Genomic DNA, 10,651 nt, shown 5'->3' with positions numbered 1-10,651 from the left:
TTGGCAACGGCAGTGCCAGAGCCCATAGCGATGCCGATCTCGGCCTTCTTCAGGGCGGGGGCATCGTTCACACCATCACCAGTCTGGGGTAGGAGGAGAGGAAGCGTACGTTAATGTACTCTCAATCTGCACACATGTACAAACAAATTAACAGACATACTGCATAAACCTGTATTCTGCTGAGCTCTTACCATAGCAGTAATGTCATCATGACCCTGCAGGAACTCCACAATCTTGGACTTGTGGGATGGCTCCACACGAGCGAAGCAGCAAGCCCTGGTTACAGCCACAGACTGTTCATCAAGGGGCAGATCGTCAAACTCACGTCCAGTGTAGGCCTTGTCGTCAACATTCTCGTCCTCTGTGAAGATGCCAATGCGACGGCAGATAGCAATGGCAGTTCCCTTGTTGTCACCTGAAATATGGAGGAGAAGTTTGGTGGGGAGTAGAACTGGGTAATCTGATGACATTATATCAATATCGTGATCAGAGACTTGATATCACCTTAGATTTTTGGTATTGTAATATTGCATACAAAAGTGTTGTCTTTTCCTGGTTTTACGGTATTACAGTTAATTGATGTAATTTTCTGACTTTACCAGACAGTTGTAGTTGTTTAAAAATTTACCTTTACCCACTTAGTCATTAAATCCACATTTCTGATGACTATTTATCTAAAATCGCATTGTGAAAATATTTTGTGAGAGCACAAATTGTCAACCTTACAATATTGTCGCAATATCGACATCAAAGTAGTTGGTCAAGAATATCGTGATATTTGATTTTCTCTACACTTAGCCCCTGTGGAGAGTCAGTAAAATGAGATGTTAAACACTGTGGAGTGTGTATACTGTATATATATAGAGAGAAAACTAAAGGAGCAGACACAGTTGTTACATTCTGTAAACTGCAGATACAAATGGTTACCCAAACGAAGAACTTTGTGTAACAGTTTATATCACTATAGGGCAACACTTTTGGTAACATTTTGATAGTAGAATTTCCCTATAACAGCAACTCAAACTAGCACTTACTCCTAAAATACATGGTAAATACATAAGTTATATGATAATGTTTTAAAAAAGACACACATCACAGCACATTCGGTAATTAATCCCAACCATTATACTAACCAGTGATCATAATGACACGGATTCCAGCAGCTCTGCACAGCTCAATGGAGCCACAGACCTCCTTGCGAGGGGGATCCAGCATACCCACGCAGCCGACAAAGGTCAGGTCAGTCTGAGGAGAGAAGTAGGAATGGAGTCATTTGATCTATGTTTATACATGTAGTCACAGTTGCATCCACACATTTCAATGTCAAGGTGTTTAATTCTCACCTCGTAATCGGCAAACTTGGTTGAGTCCTCGAGGTTCATTTCCTCCATCTTCAGTGGGTTGTCACGGGTAGCCAGGGCCAGGCAACGCAGGGTGTCACGGCCGCAACCCCATTCCTTGATAACAGCCAGGATCTTATCTTTGATGGCGTTGGTCAGGGGAACGCGGGTGGTTCCAACACGCACATATGCGCACCTGTCAATCACACCCTCAGGGGCACCCTGTGGAGATAACAGGGTGATTATTTTGTTTGTATTATGTTGAATACTGCATCTTTAACGTGCAGGTTCCTGACCAAAGGCTGAGAGAAGGAAGAAAGAAGCAACCTGCCTTCACAAACATCTTGGCACCACCATCACCCTTAGTGGGAGTGCAGTACACGGACATAGACTTCCTGTCACGGGAGAACTCCAGGGTGACGTTCTTCTTCATGAGCTGCTTGACCACCTGTTGGACACAAGGGATTTTAATTAGATAAGCAGTCACCTCACCACAGGTTTAATTTGATTAAAAAGTGTATTCTTTGGAACAAGTAGGGTTGATCCAATGTACTAATTGTTTCCACTGGTTTGTAATAAGCTGTATCAACAATATAAATGTGTATTGTCCTTAACATGTAGCAAACGGCTAGGAGAAACTTACTGAGCAGCAGGCGTTGGCTCTCTCAACCCTGGAAAGGCTCTTCACGTTGCTGTTGAACACGTTCATCTTCTCAACCAGGCAGGACAGGGCGGTCTCAGTAGCCTCACCAACCTTCTCATAGATCTTCTTGGACTGGATAAAGGGAGAGAGATGCAAGGATTGGTTGAACTGTGGAAGGTCATGAGGTTTTAGCGTAGCAAAAACACTGCATGACTTTAGGACTTTACCTCATTGTAGTCCAGAGAGGAGTCGTTGCACAGGGCGCAGATGGTAGCCAGCTCAACAAGGCCGTCGTATGCGCTGCAGTTGGTCTTGGATCCTCCCTGGGTACTAAAAGACAAAGAGAGAATTAGAAATGCATGAGAGATGGTTGATGTGCACTTTACTGTATGCCTGATACTGGATTTGAATGATGAAAACCAACTTACACCTCGCCCTCAGGGGTGTACTTGGAGCCAGAGACATCAAAAGCATCCAGAACAACATTGTCGCCTTCAGCACTCTTAATGATGAACATCTGTGGCGGAGGAAACAAGAAGAAAGAAAGTTTTAATTGTGTGGGCCAGTTTTGTAGACAAACAGTACTTGATACAATTACCATTTTGAGAGTGTAAAAAATCTTTCACCCACCTTGGTCACACACATTTGGTTGGTGGTGAGGGTACCAGTCTTGTCAGAGCAGATGACGGAGGTGCAGCCCAGGGTCTCAACAGAGGGAAGGCTTCTGACAATGGCGTTCTTCTTGGCCATACGGCGGGTACCAAGAGCCAGGCAGGTGGTGATGACAGCGGGCAGACCTGAGAGACATTGGTGGAAACTGTGAGTATGATAAACAAGCGGTGGAGGAACACAAACATCAACCCCGACTGTCACTTTCTGGTTTAATAACGTGCTTCCCCTACCCTCAGGGATGGCAGCCACAGCCAGAGCAACAGCAATCTTGAAGTAGTAGACAGCACCACGGATCCATGAGCCTCCGTGGACGGGGTCGTTGAAGTGGCCAATGTTGATAGCCCAGACAGCAACACAGATCAGGGAGATAACCTTGGACAGCTGCTCGCCAAACTCGTCCAGCTTGGCCTGCAGAGGAGTCTTCTCCTGCTCTGTGGCAGCCATCTGGTCACGGATCTTACCAATCTCAGTGGATACTCCAGTGGCCACAGCAACACCGATGGCCTTGCCGGCAGCGATGTTAGTGCCCTGCAGAGGAAAGAAGCAGAGAAAGGTTTAAAAAAAAAAAAGGCAACGGTAAGGAAAAAAAATAAGGATTGACAGGAAAACGCGTGAAACAGTGAAGATAAAATATTGTTTGTGAGGCACTTACAGAGAAAAGCATGTTCTTCTTGTCCTGGTTGACAGCTCTTGGGTCTGGGACAGGGTCAGTGTGCTTGATCACACTGACAGACTCACCTGAGAGAGAGAAAAGTTACTCAAAACTGCTAATGGACAGAAAAACATGTCATTGCAGATTTAAGGTTTCTTGAAAGCTTACCAGTAAGGATGGACTGGTCAACACGCAGGGTGGTGGACTTGATGCAAACAAGCCTGATGTCAGCGGGGACTTTGTCACCAACTGTTGGAAATAATTAAAATCATTTTTTATTTCTGCAATTTCTACTAAATTCATAAGTCATAGAATGTATCAATACTTGTCTTATTTACATTAAAATATAATAAATGCAAGTTGTGTGACTGTGTACACTTTACACATTCAAGTAACTGTAATAGTTGTAAGTAGCACAATTTATGTCATCCATAATGACATCCCTAACTGAAAAATAATTAAACAAATATCCAACGTCTCGGTAGAAGTTATTCTAAATTTAGAGCCAAATGCTCAGAGTAAGGGAGGGAGGGGTGTCGGGCTAGATCAGGCTAGAACAGGTGTACACTGACAAATGAACAGAAGTGGGCAATGGTAGCGAGGGGAGAAGAGGTGTGGCAGATGCTAGAGAGGGTATTTATAATCTTGATTTTGCTTTCCCCCAGTCAGCATTTTTACATAGCAGTGCTACTCACATTGCCTTGAAACGACACATGGCTTTACCATCAGCCTTTTCCAGACACATATAGCCTGAATTTGTGTCTTTCATTCTTTCCCATAACATAAATGAAAGCAACTCACTGGATATCTTTTCTCAGTGAAGACCTTTTGACAAAACAGACTGTGACAGGAGATATTATTCCCCTGACATGAACGTTTACAGATCGGGCTGACAGATTGGCTTCTGCCTTTAAAAATGATGATCGATCTTGACATTTCTTACCAGACACCTCCACGATGTCTCCAGGGACAATTTCCCTGGCCTTGATCATCTGCACACTCTTTCTGTCAGAACGGTAAACCTTGCCCATCTCAGGCTCATACTCCTTGAGAGCCTCAATGGCATCTTCAGCATTACGCTCCTGTGACACACAGAAAAAAGTCAAATAAGTAAAGGGGGATCAGCTAAAACAAAAACTGAAATACACATTCACAATTTTGAGCCCCGCTCTAACAATTATCAATAAACTGATGTCAACACGCCTGTTTATCATTGCCTAAATTGTAATCCATATTACTGTTGTCTTTGGTCTTGATCTGGCAATGTCCTCGAGCAGGCTTTGAGTCAAAGCAATTATACACTGATACACAACCTACTGATGAAACATGTGTAGGTCAAATCCATGATCTGATCTTTGCCATTCCATTTTAAGTTGGCATGTATTGTAGGTTTTTGTAGTCTTTTTTCTCTCCAATTACATACCAATTATTCCGTGGGTGCATAGATCTATGTTTACATACATAATCTAATAGAAGGAGTATGAAGCAAGAAAGTACACGCTGGGTTCAGAGCAAATATTTAAAATGATAAAACCTTGTAATAGCAGGTTGCCAAAGTCAGTTCTGTTTTCAATGAGAAAAACAGGAACAAAGCAGCTGATTTTGACATTTGGAGGGGATGTGATGACAACAATATTCCGTAGCAACTGATGCCTGACAGCAGTGTCAATTACTTAATAGCATGCAGAAGAGCATGACTTGTGTAATGGGAATCATCCATTGCCAATCTGGTGATTATATTAGGTGTATCTTCTTAATTTGAAGTTGGTGTAAATATTTAGGATTTACACTATGTTGTAACACCAACTATTCTAGTTGAGCAACCATGCCTGAGTAGAAAACATGTCAGTAACCGAAGCCTGTTTACTTTCTGCCATCATTGCAATTCATATGTGTTATTGCTCAACACGCTGGGCCTCGTCACTGACCTGCCAAACTCCAACAATGGCATTAGCGATGAGGATAAGAAGGATGACGAAGGGTTCCACAAAGGCAGTGACGGTCTCTTCACCTTCCTCAAACCAGGCCAGCACCTGAGGTCAGAGTGGAAAGAAAATCAGTGTTGGTGTCTGGGCACAGAAGTGGAGACAACAGTGACAGTGGGCATACTGCTCATGAGAAACAGCATGTGTATCTACCTCTATGTTTAATGTGCTTTAAATTGCTAAAAACATTGTTTAAACATTTAAATGAATGGATTCCTCTGAGCTTTACAACCTTGCATACATTGTGGAAAGCCTTAATAATAAGAGGGTATGTTTTCAATGATTGTGAAGGCTTTCAATGGGCATTTATAGTTTTGAATGTATTTAGCATGTTTCACATAGTATACATAGTATACATTACATGCAACAATGTGAAAAAGCTTAATTACAAAGGCCTTTTGTACCTTTTCTTCATATACTTTGAAATTGTGTAATCACTTCTTTTCCTTTCCAGTGTATCCAATGTCTGTTATTTTGATAATAACTTTCTGTGTCATAATATTATTGCATAATTGTTATTAATTTGATCTCAATGCCCATAACTCCTTGGTCCTTTTGACTTCAACCTTCTCTCTCTGTGGAGGGCCTTCGTTCCTTCCTTCAGGCCTGACCTTTCCCGAAGGATTCAGTTTCTCTCCTCAGCTTGGAGCTTTCTTAAAATAAACCCATACCCCTCAGCCCCCCATACTTCCCTGACCCCCATCTCTCATGGCTCCTCAATATTCGCCTTCTAAGGCCATCCTGACAGCTGGCCGAAGGAGTGAAAGCTGGGCATAGGAATTAATACACCTCCTACAACCCTTGCAATCTGTCTCCCTCCTCTCAAGTTGTCATCTTCAAAAATACATGGAGGGGTGGAGGGGGGTAAGAAGTTATCTGGACAAAGTGACCAGACAGAAATGATCAAGTGCAGCATGCTTGTTTACTGGAAGAGTTTGTGTGATGGGGTAATAAAGTTAAATGCATTACAATGACTTGTTATCAAGAATGTAAAAGGGGCCCAGAGATTATTGTGCCAAAAATGTAAATGTGAGAAAACACATTCTGGAGAGCGTAGAGTGTTTTCTTGTTAATGAGAATTGTAGAAGTATGCACCTGTTCTTTCATAGATAAAAGTCAAGTAGAGTGTCTGATCCCACGTGGTATCAGTGTCTCGTGGAATTTATTGCTACTATTATGTTTACTACAAATCCTACTGCTGTTACTTGAGTTTGAAATGAACGTGATAGGAATAACCAGAGTTTAGAGTTACTGGCATGATTACAAAAACACTTGTTTACTTACAAAAGAGATGCAGGCAGCCAGCAGCAGGATCCTGACGAGCAAGTCCTCAAACTGCTCACTGATCAGCTCCCAAATGCTCTTTCCTGAGTGAGACAAAAAATGACTATAAGTAAATGGATTGTTATGACAAAATATAAACGTAATTACTGTATTATGCAAGTGAAAGTGCATTTCGGTGCAAAGAGAAGTATTTACAGTATATGAAGTATGGATATAGAAAACGAAAGACAGTAAACTTTATTCATCCCTCTTGGGGAAATTTAGTTTTCAGATCTTTGTTGCTAAAAATGATGGTCAAAATGTATTATACATTGCCAGTACAATGTTGTTGGCAGGTGGGAATCCCAAAACGCTGCCTGCATGCATTATTATAGGCAAGTTCAGATTTACATGTTTTGTAAACGTAGCTGGACAATCACTCACCCTCCTCAGCGGGCAGCTCTGGAGTTGGACACAAAGGTGGGAGGAGGAAGGAGGAAAAAGATTGTGGAGAGAAAAAAAAATGCTATGGTTAAAATGACGAATATTCAGAAAAGAAACATGTTGTTCATCAAGACACATTTTTAACAAAACTTTGGGAGAAAAGTTATACTTCAAGATCTTAGGTTTCTCAAACACCCTAACGTTCACCTTTTCAAAAATCCCTGTTCCTTTATACCTAAGGACTTTGAGCACTGCATGGATTCCTGCGTTTACAAAGCCATGGTACTGTATTTGATATTGAATTAGCTTTGACATCGAACCTAGGCCGAAGAAAACCTCGCTGCAGTGGCTGTTCACTACATCATTTCCTCAATTTGTAAACAAAATAAAACCTTTTACATATTACAGAGTCTTTACTGTCTATGTTGTCATTCCACCGGTCATTGATTAGCAATCATATTACAGATCATTCAGCCGTGAGCCATCTAAGGACCTCCCCTTTCTACCCAGCCTAAAATTATCCATCTCTCCTGTTAACGCCAGCCCCATATATCACCCAGGAAGCTTCTTGAGCCATCACCTGTCTCTCTCGCTCTCCAGCCATCTTCTTTGGCTATCTTTAAATAGCTCTACAAAGCCCTCAAAGTCTCTGGTTCTCAATGTCTCTGCATTTCTACCAGCTGTTGCAACTCCTCTCTAAAAAAGCATCACAAGCAAAATCTCAACCCAGCCAAACTCAACAAGTATCTCTTAACTCCTCTGGTGTTGACTCAGGAAAATGCCTCCAGAAAATATTTTAATACAACCACTCAGATCTTTCTTTAACTGTGAAGTGACGTGTTTCTCAATGTGGCCTAGTTGCCAAACAGTTACTTTGTGAATCTTTCTTCTTTCAGTAGGCCTCCCTCCCCATCCCTGATGCCCACACTCTCACCATTGTAGCCGTACTTGTCCAGGTTCTTCTTGAACTGGTCGGTGGTGAGACCGTTGTTTTCATTCACCCCGAAGTAAGCCAGGCATTCAGCCGGCAACTTCATGTGTGCGTTCTCCATCCTTTCTGGATAGACAAGTGATTGCCTGTCTAACCGTGCCTCTCCGCGCTCTTTTTACTTCTTAGTTGTTCACTGCAGCTTTTACCCTTGTTCCACCACCGTCACCTAGAAGTGTGGCACCCTTCAATTCAGGAGTACTGGACTGACAGAAAGAGCGAATAACCACTTACATGTTCAGGGTTTTATACCACCAAAGGGCTCTGGATTGGTGGACACCCCGCCAACCCATGCCCCCAAATTCCAGCATGGGAGGGCATGATGGGGTAGCGTGGGTGGGGCTCGAGGTGGAGCAATGGGGAGGTGAGATGGTAGACTTGGACAGGAACTAAGGACAAGGCTCTGATTTGGAGAGGAGGTAATGCAGGAGAGTGGTGGTGAAGGGGGCTAGAAGGTGGGGGGGGGGGGGGGGGGGGGGTGCACACCATGGATGAAAATTAGATCTGTTTTTGGAACATGCATGGTCAGTGGAATAAGACGAAGGGAGAAGGTGAGAGAGTGAGACAAGAGATCATCCAGAGGAGAGGAGAAGGGTGGGGGGTGCATTGAGTGACTGCTCAACTGGCTTGTGCTGAGGAAGGTGGCTGAGCCAGAGAAAGAAGAGTGAACTAAAGACTGAAGAAGGGAGATGGTAGAGGAATAACTTTTTACATGGGAAATGTGAGTTAAACATGTAGATACATTGACACATGGAAGTTCAAAGATCAAACCAGAAAGAAGGACTGAGAACAGAACAGAACTGCATCATCTACGGTCATTAACATGTACATTTACCAAAGGTTCTGCAGAGAAACTCATAATAACAGACATCAGACCTGATAACAAACCTAGTTAGACATAGACAAATGATGAAGTAAAGTGAGTGTGTGGTAGAGGAATGATCGCTGTGGGATAGGAATGCCAGGAGGACAGCCAGCGTGTCACACTATCGCTGTGCAGAGGAAAAGCCCCAGCCCCAGATACAAGAGGATCAAGTTTTATTTCTCTTTTTTAATGGGAAAGGAAAGGCAGCGGAGATGCACGTCAGATGATCCGGCCAAAAATTACTATTCAGTGCAGCACAATGGCCTCTTGTGGTGGATTCACAGAATTGAAAAATAAGAATACACATCATTTAAAGAAAGAAAATAACATTTACATTATATACTTTGGTTATTTCAGTTTTTTTTTTAGAAATGGTATGGCATCTCAGGATTTCATCACACGTTAGTAACACTTCATGAAGTGAAAATTAAGTATAAAACATGTTAAGCACAAACTGTGTTGATTTACTATTTGTTGTAACAGCTTCTGAGTGGTGCAGACAAGAATTCAAGTTGCTGTTGTTATCAATAAACTACAAGTAAACAGTGGTCACTAATCACCAACTTTTGACAGCTTTAGGGCAATTTTTATTCCTGCGTTGCATTGTGCAGTGTCACAGTGACAACCAAAATCAAAGATAATTTAGTTCTCACTGTAAAATAGAGAATAGTTTTACATTCTCCAATTTACTTTTTGGTCAAATTGTTCAAGCAAAAAGTAAAAACCGCTGTCAGTTTCAGCCATCTGCATCATCAATTGTGTTGCACTGTATGTTGTTGGTTGATGTCATATTACCTGCCACTGTCACTTAAAGTGTGGCTGTCAAGCATATATGGCACAGTCATAAAATTCAACAAATCGGATCAATAAATTGTGCTTGAGGGAAACAGAAAACAGCTATTGAGATACAGTATACAGTGGGGTTCAGAAGTTTGGGCACCCCAGGTAAAAATTTGTATTAATGTGCATAAAGAAGCCAAGAAAAGATTGAAAAATCTCCAAAAGGCATCGAATGACGGATTGGACATTTGTATGTCACAAAAAGTTAGATTTTATTTTCATCGTTTACACTTACAAAATAACAGAAAACAAAAAAATGGCATCTGCAAAAGTTTGGGCACCCTGCAGAGTTTATAGCATGCAACCCCCCTTTGGAAAGCTGAGACCTGAAAGTGTCATGGATTGTCAATCATCGTCTGGAAAGACCAGGTGATGTCAATCTTAAGGTTTTAAATGCCCAGATTCATCTGACTTCGCCCCAACAATCAGCACCATGGCTTCTTCTGAGCAGTTGTCTAGAAAACTGAAACTGAAAATAGTTGATGCTCACAAAGAAACAGAAGGCTATAAGAAGATAGCAAAGCGTTTTCAGATGCCAATATCCTCTGTTCGGAATGTAACTAAGAAATTGCAGTTGTCAGGAACAGTGGAAGTTAAAGCAAGATCTGGAAGACCAAGAAAAATATCAGACAGAACAGCTCGCAGGATTGTGAGAAAAGCAAGTCAAAACCCACGTTTGACTGCATGATCCATCCAGAAAGACCTGGCAGACACTGGAGTTGTGGTACACCATTCCACTTTAAAGAGATACTTGTACAAACATGGTCTTCATGGAAGAGTCATCAGACAAAAACCTTTTCTACGTCCTCACCACAAAAATTAGCATTTGAAGTTTGCCAATGAACATATAGACAAGCCTGATGCACTGTGGAAATAAGTTCTGTGGACCGATGAGGTTAAAATAGAACTATTTGGCCGTAATGACCAAAGGTACATTTGGAGAAGAAAGGGCACAGAAT

General features: G+C 42.1%; 1 protein-coding gene across 1 annotated transcript in view; it reads right to left on the bottom strand.

The window, feature by feature from the left end:
* atp2a1l (ATPase sarcoplasmic/endoplasmic reticulum Ca2+ transporting 1, like) overlaps positions 1-8,216 on the bottom strand; it is an 11,882-nt gene extending 3,666 nt beyond the window's left edge. Inside the window, 18 exon segments of the mRNA XM_032502430.1 lie at position 1; positions 3-83; positions 192-415; positions 1,134-1,245; positions 1,344-1,562; positions 1,672-1,788; positions 1,984-2,115; positions 2,211-2,313; positions 2,412-2,500; positions 2,614-2,780; positions 2,886-3,183; positions 3,308-3,393; positions 3,476-3,556; positions 4,251-4,389; positions 5,236-5,340; positions 6,577-6,659; positions 7,000-7,017; positions 7,934-8,216. The exon segment at position 1 is cut by the window's left edge and continues 139 nt beyond it. Coding sequence (XP_032358321.1) covers position 1; positions 3-83; positions 192-415; positions 1,134-1,245; positions 1,344-1,562; positions 1,672-1,788; positions 1,984-2,115; positions 2,211-2,313; positions 2,412-2,500; positions 2,614-2,780; positions 2,886-3,183; positions 3,308-3,393; positions 3,476-3,556; positions 4,251-4,389; positions 5,236-5,340; positions 6,577-6,659; positions 7,000-7,017; positions 7,934-8,051 — 2,173 coding nt within the window. The 5' untranslated portion in view covers positions 8,052-8,216.
* Between the last annotated feature and the right edge of the window lie 2,435 nt (positions 8,217-10,651).

This window comes from Etheostoma spectabile, chromosome 21, assembly GCF_008692095.1.
Source record: "Etheostoma spectabile isolate EspeVRDwgs_2016 chromosome 21, UIUC_Espe_1.0, whole genome shotgun sequence".
Classification (NCBI taxonomy): domain Eukaryota; kingdom Metazoa; phylum Chordata; class Actinopteri; order Perciformes; family Percidae; genus Etheostoma; species Etheostoma spectabile.
The sequence above is the reverse complement of the archived record's forward strand: the minus strand, read 5'-3'. Positions and strand labels throughout refer to the sequence as shown.